The sequence below is a fragment of the Lactuca sativa genome, chromosome 4 (assembly GCF_002870075.4).
Source record: "Lactuca sativa cultivar Salinas chromosome 4, Lsat_Salinas_v11, whole genome shotgun sequence".
Classification (NCBI taxonomy): Eukaryota; Viridiplantae; Streptophyta; class Magnoliopsida; order Asterales; family Asteraceae; genus Lactuca; species Lactuca sativa.
Window position 1 is genome coordinate 406,614,382 of NC_056626.2, and position 23,512 is coordinate 406,637,893.

The 23,512-nt window shown below is 39.2% G+C and overlaps 1 protein-coding gene across 1 annotated transcript; it reads right to left on the bottom strand.

The window, feature by feature from the left end:
* Window positions 1-17,012: 17,012 nt before the first annotated feature.
* LOC111883070 (uncharacterized) lies at window positions 17,013-19,254 on the bottom strand. Its single transcript, XM_023879433.2, has 2 exons — window positions 17,472-19,254; window positions 17,013-17,383 (listed from the first exon to the last, which is right to left on the bottom strand). Exons 1-2 carry the CDS (start codon window positions 19,252-19,254, stop codon window positions 17,013-17,015), a joined length of 2,154 nt encoding a protein of 717 aa, XP_023735201.2.
* Between the last annotated feature and the right edge of the window lie 4,258 nt (window positions 19,255-23,512).

A 23,512-nucleotide genomic window follows, 5' to 3' on the forward strand; every position in this document is an offset into this window, starting at 1 on the left:
TGACTTCGAGGGTGAAGTCTGATTCTAGTGGGGGAGAATTGTAACATCTTGACTCCCAGGTACAATATTTATGTATGTATTTATGAGTTGACTGAGCAACTCGACGAGTTGGATGCCCCAACTCGTTGAGTAATTACGAAATGGCCACGTGGGTTTTATGACCAACTCGACGAGTCGGAGGAACCAACTCACCGAGTTGGCGTTGTGAGAGGAAACTCTAATTTTCCGGGGTTGAGTCCTATTTAAAAGACCTTAAGCCTTCATTTCAGTCTCACCAGCCACCCTACTCCCCTGTGTGAAACCCTAATCGGCTATATTGAGCTAAGAGAGAAAGAGAGCTAATCTTTGGGCATTTTGGTGCACTATTTGAAGAGAAGAGAAGAGTATCAAAACAAGGAACGAGAAGAGACCGTTGGATCTGGTGTTATTTCATCTATAACTTCTGTGGAAGGTAAAAAGTCCTCACCTTTCTCATTATGTTGATTAGATCTCATGTTTATGGAGTTTTAAGGCTTTTTTCATCTTTCCTTGAGACTTTGAGTGTGTTGAGCTTACTAGGTGATTGAGACTTCGGACCTTGTGAGGTCCCTAGAGTCTAAAAGTCTCAGCTTAATCCAACTATAGAAGAACTTTTATGCTTAAGACCCTTTATGGAACTTGTGATTGGCATTTCAAGCCCTTAGTGCCATGCATGGACATAAAGCTTGTAGCTTTACGTGGTATATCAGTCTTGGGAGGCTAGATATAGAGTTTGGGGTTGTATATCCGCCTTAAAACGTCTGGATGAGAAAAGAGTCTGAAAGGACTCGCCGAGTCGGTGAGCTGACTCGACGAGTCGGCTAGGGTTTTCCCAGAAGAGTCTGGACATGAGTAACTCGGCGAGTTGATGAGACAACTCGACGAGTTAAGTTGGATTTTCGTGACATTTATGAAGAAATGAGAGTACTCGACTAGTCACATATATGCACTCGGCAAGTCGGTTCAACATGGTCTGTTGACTCGAGTATTGACTTTTGTTGACTTTAGGGTTTGTCAAGACAGGGATTATGGGGACCATGGAGGGGTAAATTGGTCTTTTACCCATCCCAAGAGTTACAGAGAGAAAATAAATTAGTTTATTTAGAGTTGTGATTGAAGTGTTAATTAGAGATAATTATCCTATGTGTGTTAGGCGGAGGCTAGATTGGAGATTCGTGTACGAGGTTTATTTGCTTGCTTGCGAGGTGAGTCTTCTCACTATACTTACCTAGAGTGGTAATATATGTGCGACCGGAGGGTCTTATGTGCTTATATTGAGTATTGTGACATCCTGCATTATGTATTTGTGATTTATGTTGTGTATTATACTGAGCTTACTGAGTTAGGACCGGAAGGTCCACCCGAGTTGTGGGACCGGGGGGTCTTATTCGAGTATAGCCATGTGAGGCTAATGATATGTGTGTGGTATTTTGGGGAACTCACTAAGCTTCGTGCTTACCGTGTTATGTGTTATGTGTTTTAGGTAGTTCTCAGGATCACGGGAAGGCATCAGCTTGATTGCACACACGAGACGGAGTTATATTTTTAGGATCCTGGATTGTGTTTAAATAATTTATGAACATGTGTTTTTGATAAATTGTCATTTTGAAAATTTACGTTGTTACAAGTTGGTATCAGAGCCTTGGTTTGAGGGATTTGGATGTAACTGCAGGTGTGTCTGGACTCAAACTGAGGATCTGATAAAGATTTTCAAAAGAAGTGATTTTTCTAAAATGAGAAAGAGTTTTAAGAGAAAAACGATTTGGAGCAGTGTATACAATCAGCCAGAGCCCAAACGGTGATTTTCCAAAATACCTTTACTTATTTATGTTATGAGATATGCATGAGATATTAGGGATGTATGCTAGAGGATAGGCTAGGTATTTCATATTTTAGGGCTAGAGTTGCCTGATTTTTTATGCCTTAGTCTAGGAGTTGCTGCTATCTCTTGTTTGCCTTGAATATGTGTTGAGTAGGAGTATCTAGCAGGAATCACTTAGAAAGAGTTTTGATTCGAGGGATAATCTAGGAGAGATATCTAGATGAGTATATGAGGAGTCTACTGAGAGAGTAGTATGATATTCGTGAGAGATAGAGTAGTTGTGAATTGGAATCCTAGGAGGAGGACTTGGGGTGACTACAGGTTGGTGTGGAAGGTAGTATTGGGCCCGTACTACTGAAAGCACCGGATATGTATGCAACCCAAGTAAGAATCCTTAGGATGCTAAGGAGCAAATAGGGATAGGTAATCGAGTGTGAGGGTACTCGAGCTAGTCTCTGATGATTTTCGTGTTCTATTTCAGAGACATTATGGTGGGTACACGCCACAACCTCGGGAGTAGTAGGACCAGCGACGAGGAGATCCGCAGGATGATTCATGAGGAGGTGGTCGCAGCCATTTGAGAGGCGATACCGAAGAGGTTTGGGTCTATTAAGACCACCCTGATTGAGACATTTGATGAGCTGTACACTGCTGTTACTGAGGCTGCTACAGCCACCGCAGCTATTGCCGCTGCTAGGCCATAGGGAGGTGACTCATTGTTGTTCCGAGAGTTCAGCAACACAAAGAAACTAGATTTTGATGGGACACATAACCCGATTGCTGCCATGAGATGGATTTTTGACATTGAGGGATGTTTTTATACGTGTTTGTGCTCAGAGCATCTGAGAGTTCAGTTCACGCTAAACCAACTTCACTTGGGAGCGAAGGACTGGTGGAAGTTTGTGACGACTGATTTTACCTCTGCAGATCATGTTGCAGTGACTTAGGAGAGGTTCACCAAGTTGTTTCGAGATGGGTATGTTCCCCTGGTGGAGAGGGAACTTTTGGCACAGGAGTTTCTGTCTCTCAAGAAGAAGACAGATTCAGTGACTGAGATCACGTGGATGTTCCATGAGAGGGCGTTGTTTTGCCCTGAGCACGTGTCTACTGAGCAGACACATGTGAGCTGATATTTGAGCATACTGATGAGTGATATACGGGAGTTTCTTGGCAAACTCGTCATACCAGACATTGGCTGAGCTTCAGACCAAGGTCAGGAGGAAAGAGATTGAGCTATAGTTGCAGACCAGAGAGGAGGAGGAGTCCTGGGTTAGAGACAGGAGACCGACACAGTCACAGCCGGCGACGAAGTAGGAAAAGCCCGCTGATACGAGAACTGGGGGCCAGAAGGGCCGCACTTGTGGCTAGTGCGGCAAGAGTCATGATGGATCATATCGGGAAGGGATTTGCTACAAATATGGAAAAGAGGGGCACATGGCGAAGGATTTCCCCAAGGGGTTTGCAGTTTGCTTTCACTGCAATCAAATCGGCCATCGGAAGGCCGAGTGCCCTCAGCTCATTCAGGGATCAGCCCAGGGTTCTACTCTTGCTGCTTTACGTGCTACTGATAGTCGGCCAGTGAAGGTCGAGATACCGAGAGCTCGTGGGAGAGCTTTTAAGCTGACAGCGGAGAAGGTCCATGCAGCACCTGATGTCGTGGCCGGTACGTATTTACTTATTTATGTTATTTTGAGATTTGTTGTGCTTATGTTGTGTTGTATTTAGGTACTTTTCTTGTGAGTTATGTACCTGCTTTGGTGTTATTTGACTCGGGTGTGAGTCGATCCTTTATGTCTTTAGCTTTTAGTCGTCACATCAGTATCAGGCGTGAGGCGTTGAGTCAACCTCTAAGGGTTTCTATAGCCGACGAGCATGTGGTTTTTTCCACTGATGTATTCCGAGGTTGTGTACTAGAGATTTTTGGTGTTGAGTTCCCGATAGATATGGTATCGATAGCGATGGGTAACGTCTGTGTCGTAGTGGGCATGGATTGGTTGAGTCGGTTTGGAGCTTTGATCAACTGTGATCGTCAGATGGTGACCATATGATACCCTAGTGGAGGAGTGTTTATAGTGTATGGCGAGGGTACCAGATATGGATCAGCTTTCTGCTCTGCTGCTAGAGCGAGACAGAGTCTACATCAGGGTTGTATGGGCTTTTTGGCATATGTGATGGATACGCGGGTTGCTATAGAGAGGCCGAGTTCTATCACTGAGGTTCCGATCGTGTAAGAGTTTCCGAATGTTTTTCTTGAGAAATTTCCAGGTGTGCCTCTCGAGAGGCAGGTGGAGTTTCGGATTGATTTGGTTCCGGATGCGGCGCCTATTACAAAGGCACCTTATCGCCTTGCGCCGTCAAAGATGCAGGAGTTATCCTCATAGCTCCAAGAGATGTTGGGGAAGGGTTTTATCAGACCGAGTAGCTCATCGTGGGGAGCACCCATCCTTTTTGTCAAGAAAAAGGATGGTTCACACCGGATGTGCATCGATTACCGGGAGTTGAACAAGCTGATGGTCAAGAACCGTTATCCACTACCGAGGATTGACAATTTATTCAATCAGTTGCAGGCAGCATCTTAGTTTTCCAAGATCAATTTGAGATCTGGATATCATCAGATGAGAGTCTTCAATGAGGATATCTAGAAGACAGCCTTTAGGACTCGTTATGGGCACTACGAGTTTGTGGTGATGCCTTTCGGACTCACCAACGCACTGGCAACGTTCATGGATCTCATGAACCAGGTGTGTAGGCCCATGTTGGATGGGTCGGTGATCGTGTTCATCGACGATATTCTAGTATAATAGAGGTCGAGAAAGCAGCACGAGGAGCATCTTCGGGAGATTCTTGGAGTATTGAGGACGGAGAGGCTTTACGCCAAAGTCTCCAAGTGTGATTTCTGGTTATGAGAGGTCCAATTCTTAGGACACCTCATTAATCAGAATGGGATATTGGTCGACTCGGCCAAGATTGAGGCGGTTATGAGATGGGAGGTGCCGAGAGCCCCGTCTGAGATCAGTAGTTTCCTGGGTTTGGCCGGCTATTATCAGAGGTTTATTCGAGATTTCTCCAAGATTGTTGTTCCTCTCACCAGATTGACCCGGAAGGGTGTTACTTTTGCCTGGGGGCCCGAGCAGCAAACCTTATTTAAGACTCTTCGCCATAGATTGTGCGAAGCTCCAGTGTTATCCCTTCCCGAGGGAGTGGATGACTTTGTAGTTTATTGTGATGCGTCCATATCAGGTATGGGTGCGGTGTTGATGCAGAGGGGGAATGTGATAGCATATGCATCGAGGCAGTTGAAGCCTCATGAGATGAGGTATCCCACCCACGATTTAGTGTTGGGGGCGGTGGTGTTCTCCTTCAAGATCTGGCGCCACTATATGTATGGAGTCTGGTGTACCATATATACGGACCACAAGAGCTTGAAGTACCTCATGGATCAGCTCAACCTAAATATGAGACAGATGAGGTGGTTGGATGTAGTGAAAGACTACGACTGTGAGATCTTGTATCATCCGGGCAAGGCTAATGTGGTAGCCATTGCCTTGAGCCATAGAGTAGAGAGTGCTCCGATCCTAGATGTGTGTATGAGGATGATGTTGATGAGTCCAATCTTAGATACTATCCGAGAGGCCCAGGTGGAGGCTGTGAGACCAGAGAACCACAAGAGAGAGCAGATAGTCGGCAGATTTCTAAGTTTAGGATGGATGGTCGGGGGCTTATGACATTGCATGGGCGGATTTGGGTTCCCTATACGGGTGGAGCTTGGCGCATACTGATGGAGGAGGCATATAGATCGAGATTCTCGATCCACCCAGGGGCTACTAAGATGTATGTGGATCTGAAGAGAGATTATCGGTGGCCCTGTATGAAGAGGGATGTGGCATGGGTAGTTGAGAGGTGCTTGACCTGTCGCCGAGTTAAGGCTGAGCACCAGCATCTACATGGCCTGTTACAACCTCCAGAGATTCCCCAGTGGAAGTGGGAATGGAATTCCATGGAAACATGTTGTGTGCATGTGTTATGAAGTTCAGAGGAATTTTGGACACCTATTTGCCTTTGGCTGAGTTTTCTTACAACAACAGCCATCATTCCAGTATTGGTGTGCCTCCCTTTGAGCTCTTATATGGGAGAAGGTGTCAGACTCCCATCTGTTGGGGAGAGGTAGGGCATAGAGTGATGGGTGGCACTGAGATAGTACTGAAGATGACTGAGCAGATTCAACATTTCAGACAAAGGATACTGACGGCCCAGAGTCGCCGGAAGAGTTACGCAGACCGGCAACGATCCGAGCTAGAGTTCCAGGTTGGAGATTTTGTCCTTCTGAAGGTATCCCCATGGAAAGGGGTGATCCAATTCAGGAAACATGGCAAGATGGGCCCTAGATACCTTGGCCCTTTCAGGGTGATCACCTGAGTGGGTAAGGTAGTTTACTGGTTGGAGCTACCTGTAGAGTTGAGGCAGATTTATAACACCTTCCACGTGTCTCAGCTGAGGAAGTGTGTAGCTGATGAGACGACGGTGATACCCTTAGAGGACATTCAGGTAGATGCAATGTAACACCCTGAATCAGAAAGAACAAGAAAAGAAAGGAAACCCTAAGTCAAAAGGGTTCAACTCGTCGAGTCCAAGGAAGAACTCGACGAGTTGAAGCGGGATCCGTATGCAAGTTTAGTGATCGACTCGACGAGTCGGAGAGTGGACTCGGCGAGTCTAGTCTGGGTTAGGAAACCCTAATTCTGGGACTTGGTACCCTATTTAAGCGTCTTATTCTCTTCCCTAGAGCTCATTTTCGGCCCCTATTGTCCAGAACTCAAAACCCTAGCCACCCAACTCCATTGTTGAGCTAGTTCTTGCCTTGAGAGAGAATTGAAGCTTGGAGAAGGAAGAAGGACCTTGGTGGTGCAAGAAGAAGCTATAGATCCGGAGTTGGGGTAGCATTTCAGACCAATTAGAGGTAAAAATCTTATACCTTGGCTGTTAATCATTTAGATCCTCTTTCTAGCATAGATTTGGTCACATTTGGACCATTTCCAAGGTCAATCTGAGTATTGATCCATTGAGGACAAAAAGGACTTAAGATCTATGCATTTCTGAGCTTTAGAAGCTCTGAGGGGGCAGCTTTATCCATCTATGGCTTCATTTCATGACTATGCCTCCTTTGAAGCTTGGATTAAGTGTTCTAGCCTCATAACACCTTGCATGCACGTAAAGTTAGCAACTTTACGTGAAAATCTAGCATTAGAAGTCCATATCTATGAGTTGAAGGTGTTGGAATGGACTGTGATCAACAGAATAGAGGTGTCACAAGGTGGACTCCGCGATTCAGTTCATGGACTCGGCGAGTCGGGTCGCAAACCCAAACCCTCCTGTTTATGATTCAGATCAGTGGGTGGGGTTTGAGAAGGACTCAGCCAATCTGTGTCTGTAATGGACATGAAGATCATGGTACTCGATGAGTTCAAGGAGGAACTCAGCGAGTCCAAGGCAATCTCCTTAGCTTATGAAGGTGGACTCGTCGAGTTGTAGAACAACTCGTCGATTTGTAGAACAACTCGTCGAGTTGTAAAACAACTCGACGAGTCAGTTGAAGATGGTCCTGAATGTTTAGTTGAAGGAGAATCTGTCGAGTTGTTTCTAGACTCAACGAGTAGAGTCGAGGTTGTTTTGAGATTTGAGGAGCATGGGCTCGACGAGTTGGTAGAACAACTCGGCGAGTCGAGTCAAATGGAAGTTGACTCTGACCGTGGACTTTGACCTTGAGAAGGACCTTGACCAGAGTTTACCTAGTTGACTTCGGGAGGACAGTTAGGCTAATTGTTATTATTGGTATTAGTAGCTCAGGGAGCTATTGGAGCAGCGGTTCCGAGAGTTGTCGGATAGCAGCCAGAGGGTTATCAGCAGAGTTTAGCAGTACATGTGAGTTTCCTTTTGTGTGAATGGGTCTACGACCACAATATCGGCCCATGTAGTTATGAGTAGTAAGACTCTGGGGTTAGCCCTAGGCATTGTTTGCTAGTGTGATATTCAGGACCAAGGTCCAATGTTGGGCGGGTACCCAAGGAAAGGTTTGCATGATAGAGTATACATGTTGTCTGTGTGATACTTATATATGCCTGGTAGGGAGGTGAGTGTGGGCGAGTTCCCGTATCTCACTATTAGCAGAGTATGGATGGGGTTCCATATCACATCAGTAGCCGAGCAGGGGTGAGGCCCAAGTTAGGAATGGAGTGAGTGTGGGTTGGGCCCGTATCTCACTATCAGCAGGAGTGTGGACGCGGTTCCATGACTCATCAATAGTAGGACAGGGGCGGCGCGAAAGACAGGCGAGGCCTTAGTACAGGAATGCAGTAGAGTAGTTATGGTTTATGTGCTATGCAATATATTATATTTTTGTATATGTTTAGCGGGCGGGGACCAGAGACAGACAGGATTTGAGTGGACATGGGAGTCGAAGTCCAAGATGCGTGAACAGTACCCAGATTTTTTTCCAGAGCATGACTTCGAGGGCGAAGTCTGATTCTAGTGGGGGAGAATTGTAACATCTTGACACCCAGGTACAATATTTATGTATTTATTTATGAGTTGACTGTGCAACTCGACGAGTTGGATGCCCCAACTCGTCGAGTAATTACGAAATGGCCACGTGGGTTTTATGACCAACTCGACGAGTCGAAGGGACCAACTCGCCGAGTTGGCGCTGTGAGAGGAAACTCTAATTTTTCGGGGTTGGGTCCTATTTAAAATACCTTAAGCCCTCATTTCAGTCTCACCAGCCACCCTACTCTCCTGTATGAAACCCTAATCGGCTATATTGAGTTAAGAGAGAAATAGACCTAATCTTTGGGCATTTTGGTGCACTATTTGAAGAGAAGAGAAGAGTATCAAAACAAGAAACGAGAAGAGACCATTGGATCTGGGTCATTTGAAAGGCTCTTGCCTACAGTTTCGGTGGAATGTTGGGTCTTCCTGCCTCCTTCTTCTTCAGGCAATCCTTTGAAATGTGCCCCTCCTCGTTGCACTCATAACAGACCTTCTTAGTGAACATGCATTCATTGGCATAGTGCCGAGGCTTTCCGCACTTGAAACAAGTGACCTCTCCATTACACTTCCCAGAGTGCTTCTTCTTGCATTTGTTGCACCATTTTGCTTCGGCTACTCCTCCTCTTGAACCAGACTTCAAGAATTTACTCTTCTTACCGGACCTCGAGGATCCGTCAAATTTCCTTTTCTCTCCCACCTCCGCTCTCTCTAGACCCTTCTCTCGTATCTGGGTCCCCACATTCTTAGCAACCCAGATGGCGGCTTTCAGAGTGGTAGTTTGCTTGACCATTGGACCGAAGTCCGCTGGTAATCCGAGGGAAAACTTGTTAACCTTGGAGAGTTCAGTTGGGACAAGGTGAGGAACAAGCTTCATTTTCTCAGTAAAGCTTGCAGCGTATTCAGTAACGCTCATTCTTCCCTTCTTAAGATTTTGGAATTCGTTGTTGATCTCCAAAAGATCCTGCTCAGAGCAGTATTGCATCTTCAACTGTACCAAAAAATCCTCCCATGACATCTTGCTTGCTTCACCTTTGGGCATTGAATCAGCTAGTAGCTTCCACCAGCTTAGTACTCCAGATTTCAACAGAGGAACCGCGAGAGCGGTCTTCTGCCTGTTGTTAAACTCGCAACTCTCAAACATCATCTCCATCTCAGAGATCCGGTTCATGACTTCCACCGGCGTCGGGCTTCCGAATAGACTCGGTGGTTTGGATGCCATGAAATCCTTGTATTTTCATCCACGCCCGTCATTTCCTCCATCCTGGTGGTTTTGCCTAACTATCGGTGGGTTGGCTTGACCAACAGTCCCACTGTAGTTTCCCTCCTCAATGTGCCCTTCATTCAACTCAGGCTGTTCGATCTGTATGGTCGCTTCCTCTCGATTTTGCTGGAGCAAACGCCTGGTTTCCTCCATTTGACGATCCAACATCACTTGGATCATCGCTTGCACTCCGGCCATCGTAATTGGCTCGGCAGCGGCTTCCACAACAGGTATTTTCTCAATCACTGGGGGTTGGTTTCTGTTCCCATTTGCATTCACGTTTCTGCTACGGGTCCTTGCCATCTTGATCTATACACCGAATAAGGTGAATTTAGATCTTTATTTAGGACTGATGTTCAAATCATCCTTATCTCTCCAAAACTTTTACATGCTAGTTCTAATATCGTAGTTGTACGTTTAGAATCCTAGACACATAAGGTTTCCAGATCCGGTCGGCAACAGACCATAGATCCGAACAAATAATAGCATGTCACGCACAAAGCAGTTAGCACATAAAAGCATTTTAGGCATAATTCCTAAAATAAGCTAGTGCTCACACCTCACAATCATCGCTTAGCATTCTAAGTTTAAGTCTAGAAATCTGAAATCCTAAAAATTCCTAGTTCGCTTAAACTAATACTCTGATACCAACTGTGACATCCCCAAAATCACGGCCAGAAAAGACCGATTTTGCTTATGCTTTGTTTAAAAATCAGAGTAACATTTTAAATAAAAGTGTTGCAGAATTTGTCCCAAAACAAAATATGATAAAGATTTATCAAAAGCATTTCCAAAGAAATGTATTTCATTAAAAGACTCGTGATGTCATGTTCGATACAGATCAAAAGCATAAACAGTACAATATAAGCCTTACTACATTATTTCATATCTACAGGCCTATATTCGTAATCCCTCATCCAAAACATCACATCTATGCTCATGCGCCACTACCTGTAAGACAAGAAACTGAGTGGGTCAGGCTTGGGAGCCTGGTGAGCACATAGGGTTTTCAACCCACAATAAATAAGTTTATTAATTTCATCAACCAACAATAACCCGATTACCCGTTCCCGTTATCCTCACTTTACGTCCCTAAATACCTATCATAAGGGACCTAGCCTAAGGAGCATCATCGGGATGGACACTTCTGCTAGGGGGATTCCTTAGCAATAAATGTCCTAAAGGAAACCATGTGGGGGATGGAGTACACCGGTGAACACATCGTTCACAAACACCTATAGGTTGCGAGCCTGCTAGTGTTCCATTGGACTGTCTAGAAATGTCTGTGGTCGTATGTTTTACCCCAACATTTTCGTAGATATAAAATACATATACAGTTTAAATCGTTGAAAACATGTATAAAACGTTCATCCAGTATAGATAGCAAGTATTCAGATAATATGCACACATAGCATGTAATTTATATAAAATACTTCATATCTATGTGTAAGCTGAAAGTAACTATGCACTCACCTGAAAGGCGGTGACTCAGCACTCGGAAAGCGCTTCGATACTCTCAAAACAATTTTCCTTCGATAAAACTTAGTACCAATACCACTAGGGTTTAGTCTAACGATAACCGTGACTAATTAATAGTCTACCTATTATTATTATTATATAAGCGTTAAATAACACTCAATATAACTCATAATAATAGCCCAAATAATTATTTTAAGGACCTAATAACATTACTATAATTATTTGAAAGCTATATTAAAAATTGCGTAAGCGTAGCTCACTTACAACAGATTTTAAAGAAAACCGGGCTTTATTTGGAGCAGCACTTTGAAACCGAAAGACTCTTTTTCTCGGGACTCCGGGAGCCTCGGGGCTTCCTTAGGGTGCCAGGGGATCACCTAGGCTTAGGGGAGGGTTTGGAACCTTAGAGAGAGAACATTATAGAGAGAGAAGTGAAAAATATGTGAAAAAAGAGGCTGCCTTCGGTTCCCTTTTATAGGCCTCATCCTTCGGTCTACGATGGGCGTCCAGCAGCGCTACGCTGGGCGTAGCTCGGATAAACATGCCAGCCTCGCACCAGCTGGCTCGCACTCCATCGGACGGATAAGAACCGAAGTACGTTGGGCGTACCTGGCCTCGGAAACGGTGCGTAGATGCGAGGGCAACGTGGCGCAAATCCGGAGCAAGGTGTGATCAGCAAGCGACGGTCCAGATCATGCCATGTCATCAATTTAGCAACAAACTTCGCAATTTCGTGCTTCAACTTTAAAAATTCGTAACTTTCGTGTACGAGCTCCGCTTTCGACGTTCTTTATATCCACGCGAAGGTGGTAATATACTCTACAACTTTCGTTTAGACTCCGTCGGCTAATTTTGACTCTATTTTAAAAGTTATATTATTAACAGGCCAGGATAGGATTGGTCCGTTAAACTCTCATAACTTCTTCATCTGACGTCCGTTTTTGCCCATATTTTCCTCGTTACACTACTCTTAACGAGATCTTCGATTCTCGTTCAGGTCGTGTCGGCTAAAAACCGTTCGATCTAATATTCGAATTTCGGGTTGTACACTGCTAATCCGAAACTTCGAAAAATCATAACTTCTTCATACGAAGTCAGATTTGGGCGTTCTTTTTATGGACGCTCTCGGTTTAACGCATTCTACAAATTTCATTTAGATCGCTAAGGCTAAATCTTGCTCTATCGTAAATTCACTATATATGCTTCCCGGTATCATGTCGGTTCTGTCGCGAAACTTCGACGGGTCATAACTTCTTCGTTATAACTCGGATTTCGACATTCTCTATATCCCCGGAATCCTTGTTTCGACCACTAAAACTTTATATAAAGATATCGGGCTTATCTCATACTTTAATTTTGACGCTTATTTTTATTCTTTATTGATTATACATTTATAATTAAATAATAAGCACATAAATACACATAATTCACATAATACTCAAAAACAAGAATGCCTACAACTCACTCAAAAGCTCAAAAATGGTTAAAATGGGTTAGGGTTAACAAGGGTTCGATATGAGAGATGGAGGCTGGTAGTAGGAAGGGTTTTGGGGATATAAGGGTGTTCAAATAGTGCACAAACCCTAAATATTAGTGTTTGGTCTAAGCCACGTACACCTTGTGTACTAGTGTACGCTCAGCGTACTCGCGCGAGACCAAGTATGCCCAGTGTACCTGCATATATGCCCAAAATACGAAAATGCCATAAATAGCCACTTTGCAAATAATTAAACACTAAGGGGAAAAGGGTATATACCTGGAAGAACAAGATGTTACATATACAATAATTTGGGGTAAGTCATTAATGGAGTTCCAATCCATGATTTTGTTATTTACTCGAATACTTTGACTGGATTAATATATAGAATGAATCTCCAGGATGGGTAGAAATATAAAGAGTAAGTACGATTCTCAATACTTTGCTTATGTACAACTGCAGATTCAATTCGGAACTATTATATGTCCAAGGTTAAATATTGAAATTTTTTTACAGGTTTTCCCTGACTTTGTCCTTGTCAACAAACAAGTTGCAATACCTTGATTTTTTAGAACAGGTCCAAGTCAAATAACAATGATTTAAAGCACTTCTTTTTACACTATTTCGGAAATTCAAGGACTCAATTCTATGGATATGTAAAATACAGGATTTCCAATCCTAGCAGGAAAAGGAGGAGAACATGGGTTTATTTAAAAGAAAAATTAAATATGAAAATTTAAATATTAAAGAACTTTGAATTTATAAGAAAAATAAAAAAAATACTAAATTATTAAAATTAAAGTGTTTTTTTCTCTTTTAAATTTAAACACATAACTTAGATAAATAAACAAATGAAACTAATGAGGCTTTAAATTAATAATTTTGAAATTAGAAGAAAAGTTCATTAATGAAATTAATATGCATTCATTATTACATTTAAATATTGTATCAAATTTAATAAAATGTAAAAAACAAACCACAAAATAACATGTTAAATAAAAATTAATTTAAAATATCCACAAACGACTTGTGGAAAAATGAATGAGAATGTGACAGTTGACAAAAAAAATCTTTATTATATATATATATATATATATATATATATATATATATATATATATATATATATATATATATATATTAGTTCATGTGAGACGACATTTTTTTGTTAAACCGTGAGACCACTTTTTTAATGAAATATTCTAATATTTTAAATCAATATTTTTAACATATTTTCAATTGAAATATTCTAAAACATATAATATGAAAATATTATACATATTATATTTTTACAAACACTAGAATATTATAATATTTTACTAGAAAAAAAATTAGTCTCACGGTCTCATAAAATAATGTCTATCTCAGATGAAGTTATATATATATATATATATATATATATATATATATATATATATATATATATATATATATATATATATATATATATATATATATATATATAAGATGTGAATATTTAATGCACTAGATTTTTATTTATAAGTCCTAATTTATCGCATCTAAACCACACCTTACAGGCAGTGAACCCGATCGAGTATAGTATAACTTTGTTAAGCAAGGGTGTCGAACACATGGGAAACGGTAGCGGATTAATTTAAAATATTTGATTATAGGTTACATAAAACACACAAAAGCAATAAAAAAATAGTTTATTAAATCTCAGACGAACAATTAATTAGCAAATCTCGATAAACTGACAGGGATACAAATTTCTTTAGGTACTTTGATTTAGATTAATTACTTCTTAAATTAATGGCTAACTACTGATACAATGGATAATTATTCATTATAAACCGATTCATAATATGACTAGTGTCATGGTCACGACTGCTAATCCTTTGATTTCAACACAATTAATAACTCATTGATCAAGTGAACAAACAATCATGCAAACAACATTTGGTTCGTATTAAGCAAGATTTGATCTTATTTAGGTCTAATAGTCTTATAAGTTAAATCATGCAACGAATGGCCATTCTACTCATGCACACACATTAAAGTTCATTACTTTATTTCCTAACCCTAGGTTTTGGTCAAAACTATAGTCATAATCACCAATGGTCATTGGACAACTATGATTCAAACTAACACAGCTAGACGGTCATCTAAACTTTATTAATTCAGCAATAGGAAACAAAACAACAGTCTTTAACACATATGGATCTTCAATCAAACTTAATAAATTAAATAAGAATAAATAATCCAAATAGCAATTTAACCAATACTTTGAAGATTCATTCAGTCATAAACACAAAGTAAAAGGTTTTAACACCTAAATCAGAAAGTAAACACGTAATGGCATCACAATTGAATGCAAATATGGTCACGATAACAAACCACATGATTACCAACACGAATCTACTCTCTAATCCTTCAGATCTTCGCTCTTGCAAGCTTAATGGCCTTCCGGCCGCCTCCTAGACCCTCAAACGGCCAAATATATGTTTCTTGTCGACTAAGGATCAGTGGAAGTCGAAAACTCTCATCTGGTTGGCCGATATCCTCTATTTATAGTTTTTAGAACCGACCTACGTACGCTGGGAGTAGGTCGGTTTACGCTGAGCGTAGCAAGAATCCATTGCGATTAGGAAGTCCGGATACCAAGCCCAGTACGTTGGGCGTAACTTTAACTACGTTGGGCGTAGTCCTCCTTTCAGCATTACGCTTGGCGTAGCTTATATTATGTTGGGTGTAATAGTCGTCTTCAACATATTTTCTTTCTTTTAGGTTCTAAATCCAAATTCTGCTCCAATCTTTTTTTTTTCCACTCTATCGTCAACTAATAGTTGTAAATCATAATTCAAAGCATTATAAGTACCTTTTGTTCTAAATAAGAATAATAAAGGCTAAAATAGTAAGATATAATGTATAAAAATATGTACAAAAATACACACTTATATATATATATATATATATATATATATATATATATATATATATATATATATATATATATATATATATATATATATGGAAAAATTCAATAGAGAACCATACTTATTGGTTTTTCAAAGAACCAAATCTTTTTTTCAAGTTCTAAAGCTTATTCTTTATCGAAAAAAATCTAAAAATGTCTAAATTTGTATATTAACATTGTGAATATGAAAAATATTTTTCGGATTCATATTGTGAATTTGATGAAATTTTTTTTTCTTTTTTTTCGAATTTGATATCATTGGAAAAATGATAAATAATTATGAATTTCTGTATTTTTAGTTTTTTTTTTTTTTGATAAAAAATAAGTTCTAAAAGTTAAAAAAAATATTGATTCCTTGGTTCGTTAGTTAATTTTGGTTTTCTATTGAACCTCACTCTATATATATATATATATATATATATATATATATATATATATATATATATATATATATATATATATATATATATATATATATATATATATATATATATATATATATATATAATCAAAGTTGGGGACGGGACGAGTTATGGGTTAGCATACCCGTCCCCAACCATATACCCAATTTAAGTCTAATAGGGATCCCCGACCACATATCCGATATCTATTTTTGCGGGAAATACCCGTCCCCATTTGGGACGGGTCAACCGGATCCCCCTCCGGATCGGGGGGAAATGTCCATGCCTAATCATCTATCTATTTATATAAATATGAAAGATAATGAACTAATAAACATTTCATAACCATGGTGGAATTTTACGTAGATATTCATCTCAATTTGTATTATTTGGATTTAAGTTGTAATGTACAATCAAGTATTACACAAAAAAATGATCAAATTCTGGTGGGATTTATGGCTTGTGATTTAGAATGTGGCGTATGAATGTAGTTTTTTTCTTGAAACGATGGACTTTTTTTAGACGGGCACATACAAGGTAAAGTTGTAAATGTTTAGGTCGACTTGGATTTAGAGATTAATCGGACTAGATAGTGATTAAATGGAAAACTATAAATTATAAAAATGTTGTTCGAACATGTAAATGCTCTACAAATTATGAGTGATAAGTTAGGTTATTTATTTCTCTTTATTGTATTCAGTGGCGAAGCTTGAACAATTAACTAGGGGGGGGGGGGGGGGCGAAAATATTATAAATTGAAATTAACGTTTTCAAAAAAAATTGTTTTTAACAAATAAACACCAAAAACACCTAGAAAATGAATTACAACTCAGCCCGACGACCTTTAATGTCTTTAAATTCATCAATTACACACTTTGAATCAATGTTTTCAGCAATTTCTCTTTCTATGTAAATCACCAAGTTGTTTGCGAGAAAATCATCCGACATCTTATTGCGAAGACGGTTCTTGAATATTTTCATTGCTGAAAATCTTCTCTCTGTTGTTGCGGTAGAAACTAGAAGTGTTAAAATTAGCCGAACCACTCTACAAGCAAATAGTACGTTTCACGTTTCTAAGTTTCCACAAGACGCTTGCATAGGTCAGCAATAGTTGATACACCACTTAGTCTAGGATTCTTTGTGATATCAATATTAAAAATCTCCAATTGATATCGTAATTGAATCCTCTCTTGCTCCATAAAATCTTCAGGATAATACTTCTCAACAAGAAGACAAATTTGATCAACGTTAATCACTTTAGAAACTAAAGTAGAACTAAGTCTTAACAACTCCATCGACCGATCATTGAATCTACTATTCAACTCATGTAACTGTTTGTCCAATGTGGCTGTAAACAAATCCACTCGATAAAAATGTTCAAAAGTAACATGATTGTCTGTTTTTCGAGGCCGGTATCGAGTAGAAGTATATGGAGCATTCATATCTGGCATATTTATTTGATGTTTTTCACAAAAAAAACTTTACTTGTGCAAGTAAGGACTCCCATCCTTTGTTTCTAAAATCATTTAGACCCTCCTTTGTTGCTGAAACTAACTCCATGGCATTAAGAATATCTTGGGATTTCTTTTGTAGAGCTTGAGAAAGTATTTCAGTTTTTCCCATTACTTCCTTTATCAGGTGAAGAATAAACACAAACTCAAATGATTTCAGATAACAGTAAGTTGCGTCAGCATCTCCGCGTTGAGAATAAGTAGCAGATACGTCATCAATTATTCCTTGGAGAACAACACGAGTACAAGCAAACATGTTAAGCAAACTACAAACGGAACGAAAATGAGAACCCCAACGTGTATCACCAGCTCTTCTTAATGTCCCAACTTGATTCAATCCTTTACTCGATTCAATTTCACTTAGTTCCAATAACTGTTCAATCTCAGTTGCCTTTGCTTTTTGTAACTCATCATGACGCTTACTGGAAGCACAAACTACGTTAATTGTAAAAATTAAGTTTGTGAAAAACTGATGAACCAGAATAATTTCCCTTGAAGCAGCCACCAAGGCTAATTGCAATCTGTGAGCAAAGCAGTGAACATAATATGCATAAGGACAATCCTCAAGAACAAGTACTTGTAATCTGTTCCATTCCCCTCTCATATTACTAGCACCATCATAACCTTGGCCACGGATTTTACTAACATCAAATTGATAGTGTAAAAGTTGTCTCCACATATTTGTTTTCAAAGTTAATGATAAGGTATCCCTAACATGAACCAAATCCAAGAACCTTTCCCGTATGATTCCTTCCACATCAACAAATCTTAAAACTATCGCCATTTGCTCTTTTTTAGACTCATCCCGTGACTCATCAACCATGACACAGAAGTATGAATCCCCCACTTCACTACGAATATGCTTTCGAACTTTATTTGCAATAATACTAAGAATTTCTTTTTGAATGTCCGCAGAAGTATACTTTGAATTATAAGGAGCTTTCTCTAATATAACGTTTGCAACTTCATCATTATACGATGCTAGAAGTTTTAGAAGTTGGAGAAAATTACCATGATTTTTGGAATCAAGAGTTTCATCATGTCCTCGTAAAGCACAAGCTTGGAAGGTCAACCAACGAACTGTGTCAATTGACACTTTTAAGCGTAAACGGTTCTTCAATATTTGTGCTTCATTTTGCTTCACTATGATATTTTCAATGTGAGCTGCTTGGTTCATCAAGTTTTCAACAAATACAACAACATTTCTAGGTTGTGAGCAACCAATAAGTTTCAAGAATGCACAATTTTTCCCATCATTAACTTTTTTCCAATTGTCAAATCCTTTAACAGTAAATGCATCGTAACCATGACACACACTTGGTTTATCATTAAATATATAACAAATAAAACAATAAGAAGCATGTGTTGTTGGAGAATATTCTAGCCAATTAGGGAAAATGTTGAACCAAGAATATTTGAATCTACGAGGATGTTTTTTTGAACCTTTAGCTTGATACTCCTTAAGATGTATTTGGAAAGGTCCTAAATTTAGAAAAGCTCGTCTCACTTGTTCTCTTAAATTAACCGGAAAATCCCACATTTGCTTTTGTTTAGCGGGATCTCTTTCTAGATTCTTCAAATCAACTTCATTAGGATTTTCCTTTTCTTGTATTTGTGGCTCACTCTCTTGTTGTTTATCATTTTCTTGCGGTTGTGGCTCATTCTCTTGTTGATTTCCCATTTCTTGCAGTTGTGGCTCACTTGTTGAAACTTTGTGACGTTTACTCTCTTCACTTTCATGATTAGTTTCTTTATCATCCGCCTTTCTTTTGTAAAAATAGTCTAAGGTTTTCATCTTTCCCATGATTATATATATAAAAATCAAAATCAAAATTAGAACAATAACCAATAACTCATTTAACAATTAGCATTATGTGAAAACTGAAAAGTAAAATCAAATCAAATTGACAAATTGACAGCCAAATCAAATTGACAAATTGACAACCAAATCAATTTTATGAAAATAGTCTAAGGTTTTCATTCATCTTTGTTTTCAGTTTTGTTTGAAGCATAACAAAATCAATTTTTTTTCTATTCCTACAGCTTACAATAAATAGACTAGAAGGCTAAACAAATCATAATTGAATATTGTTAAGTGATAAACCAAATTCACAAATTGACAGGAGAAATTCTAACCCCTAATTTGGAGTTTGGACAGGACCGAGAGAAAAGAGAGGAGTCAGGAGAATTGGAGAAACTCACAAACAGCAGCAACAGTGCAGCACAACATTCAATTAGAACAAAGATTCAAAGAACAAGTGAACTTGAAAAGAAAGAAGAAGATCGACATACCTGATTTTTGGTGTTGGTGCGATGGGCGATGGCGAGACTGAGACCGACTGGCCAACAGCAAGCAGCGACAGCAGGCAGCAGCAACAGCGGGCAGAGGCAGCAGCGAATTTGGGAAGTGGCGACTCAGCGAAATTGGGGAAGAACAAGAATCGAACGTGATTTCTGAATATTTCTTGGAGAATTCGGACTTCACTTGAGGCTTGGAGAGTTGGAGTCTATTTCAGGAGGGGCTAAAGCTCAATTTTGAAGATAACAGGCCCTGGAATTAAATTTTTTGTAAGTGTATTTTCTATTTCTAGTCCAAAAATCAGGGGGGGCACTGCCCCTCCTGGCCCTATAAATACTTTGCCACTGATTGTATTGTTGGTTTCCCTCTCCCTATAAATAGAGAGAGGTAGTCATTGTAAAAGTATGAATGCATTCATAATCTAGTTTCTAAAGAGAGAAAGGGTGGTGGGATTTCTCTCAACACAGGAGATTTATCTCTCCTAACCATGTTCTTCATTTATTATCTTTTATTTCTTTTCTAGTATTTTATGGAACTACTCATCTTCATGTTCTTCATTCATATTTTTATGATCGTTAAATCTCGAGATATTATTATTACCATATCCACCGATCGATTCTAATCTTGAATATTTTTTCGATTTTTGCAAGAATTTTCGGCTTCAAAACCGGATGTTCTTATGATGAGTTTTTCTGATTTTGAGTGTTGATTCAAGTTTTCAAAAATAAAAAAAGCTGCCACTTTCTTGTTCAAATTTCTGATGAAAATCCGATTTTATGAAGATTTCTTTTTCTTGTTGCAAAAAAGAAGAAAAAAATGATATATTTTTTTTCTAAAGAGCTCACTTGATAATTTTACTTCCTGTTATTGAAGAGACAAAAAGTATTTTCGGTGTTATGGAGAAGACTTTATTTTTAAAAGATATCAACAAATTCTTGGAGATCATACAACAACAAAAATCCCAGGAAGGTATGATTGTCTGCATTTGTTTTGATGTTGGTATATTTCTTTCATCAAAGTCTTTGAAAGTGTGGTTAATAATATGGGTTGGGAAGGTCTTAAACGAAATGCTCATATTTCAATATGAAATGTACAATCCTTAGGCTGGAGGGAGTGGTCTTAGGCTGGAGGGAGTGGTGTCATCGAAACCGTACTCCCTCCACCGTCACATAAACGTCACGTTATTTTTTACAACACAAGTATGGTTTCTTGCCACACTTTTATTATTATTATTATTATTATTATTATTATTATTTTAGCTATTTTAGTTAAAACTTCTTTTTTAATAAAGAACATAATTTTTCAGTACTTCAAAATTAAAAAAAAAAATATTACACTGAAAATTGAGAAAACATTTTTTAAAATTTGAGAGACATGGGTTTTTATTGTGTGAAAAAAAATGTTTCTATATATATAAGAAAAAAAGGGAAAAAGAAAAAAAAATCAATGGTGAGTATTTGACCATTCCTTCCCCAATCAACCACGTTGCACGGGTGCAAATGGCCGCACCACGGCAAAAACTGCACAAAATCGCAGTTTGAGGACAGTGTGAGCGGCTGAAGTGGCACAAACCACGGCCCCGACTGCACTCTGCGCACTCTGGCCTTAGATTATATGAGTCTATTACATGTAGATGCAATATTATATGACAAAAAGCATGCTGCCATTTTTGCAGACACAGTAGCTATTTTATTTTGTCCGTTTACCTATGTGACTTCTCATAACCCATGCCACCTTCTACCTTTTGTTTACTTCTCCTGCCACACACAACCATCATCACCTTTTACCTTTTAATTTTGCCATTTAGTTTTATTTTTATTTATTATTCTTTTTCCAAACCGTTAGACTAACCAAACACCACCGCAATTGACAAACTTCTGTCCAACTTTCATTTTCCATACCGCAGATTACCCTTTTCTTCACCGCATTTACATTTTTGATACCGAAGTTTCACTTCAGCCCCCATACTTCGGTCCATACGTAGACCTATCCTTATACCGAAGTCACCTTTTAACCCCTGCTCTTCGGTCCCCACTACAGACAGCCCCCTCTTCACCGTAGTTACACATTCAACCCTCAACTTCATATCCTTAACCATTTTCCAACGCAGCCTAATTTTTTTTTTCTTTTTACCCCATTTATTTTATTTTACACCCATTTTTTAAGGCTCACCTACTATTTTTATTAAACACTCATTTAATTTTTTTTACACCATTTTTTTTCAGCCAAAAATTTTTTATTAGCCAATTTTTTTATTAAAACCAATTTATTTTTTTAAAACCAATTTTTTTAATACCAATTTTTGCCACAACCCAACCTATGATAGTCACATTGGTTTACTCCATGCTGATTATATTAGATTAATTTTATTCTTACCATGAGGATTACTCCATACTGCAGTCGGACATCATATTATTTTTCGCGATGTTTGCACCGTAACGCCGCCTGATCAATAAAGTTGTTTCACATTCTTCGTTTCATGAAGATTTTTATGACTTGTCGCTCTTGATCTCTGGTTGACGAACCATGCATCTTGAGCATGTGAACTTTATTTCTTTTGAAGACCACTTCAGAAGTTTCGGCACCGCATTTGTAACGACGTAAAATCTCAAAACAATTTTTCATTCCAAACATAATAAATTTCATAAAATAATTTCAAAACTCATTTAATCAAATGGTATCTCAGAAATCATATCCCAGAATCTCAAACACATGGATCTTCATCAGTGTGTACAGATTATGTTGGCGCCTTCCCGCGATCCTCGCTAGTACCTGAAACACATATCACACAACACGATAAGCATAAATGCTTAGTGAGTTCCCCAAAATATCACATACAGCACATACGCCACTCGAGGCTATAGCTCTACAAGACCTTCCTGTCAATGTGTCTCAGGGGACTTCCGTCCCACAATCCCGGTAGACCTTCCAGCCCCACTTCTCTGACCTTCCGGTCCGTATCATCTTGACCTTCCGGCCCATACACTGTTGACCTTCCGGTCCATATTATACTACTCATAACACAACATAGCACATACATATCATATAACAACATACATCACATACTTATCATAGCACATAAGACCTTCCGGTCACACATAATTACCACTCTAGGTAAAGTATAGTGAGAAGACTCACCTCACATGATGTTTAGTAAACCTTCTGGCATAATAACCTCGATCGAGCCTCCGCCTAACACATAAAGCAAACATTTCTAATTAATACATCCTATTGTCCCCATATCTATAGAATGGGTAGAAGACCATTCTACCCCTCCCAGATCTCCCTTGAATCAGTTTGACCAAAACCCTAAGATCAACTGAAGTTAACTCTAGTCAACGGTCAAACCTTGACCAGACTCGTCAAGTGCACTCGGGTGACTCGGCGAGTCTATTCGTGTCCTCTGAATCCTCCTAAGGCCTTACTCGACTTGTCGAGTTAACCTTTCACTCGACGGGTTACCACTGGTCACGAATCGCAGGGCAACCCAACTCGACTCGTCAAGTCCTCTTATGGACTCGGCGAGTTCCCTCCATGGCAATACTCAAATGACCTTCTGAGCTCAGATCTGTTTCTCTAACTTATAGATCTGACCTTCTAACACCCAATAATCACGTAAAGGTCCAGTCTTTATACTCATGCAACACATATATGGCTCTATATGGTGAAATAGCTCTAAAAATGGCATCCTAGATTCATAACTCCAATGGAACTGCAAAAAGCTGGAAGACTGGGACTCTCTAGACCTCTTAAGGTGTAGATC

Coding starts and splice junctions, on each gene's coding strand:
- LOC111883070 (XM_023879433.2), bottom strand. CDS start 19,254: ATGGGAAAGATGAAAACCTTAGACTATTTTTACAAAAGAAAGGCGGAT. Junction 17,384..17,471: donor AGTTTCAGCAACAAAGGAGG/GTCTAAATGATT, acceptor TAAATATGCCAG/ATATGAATGCTCCATATACT.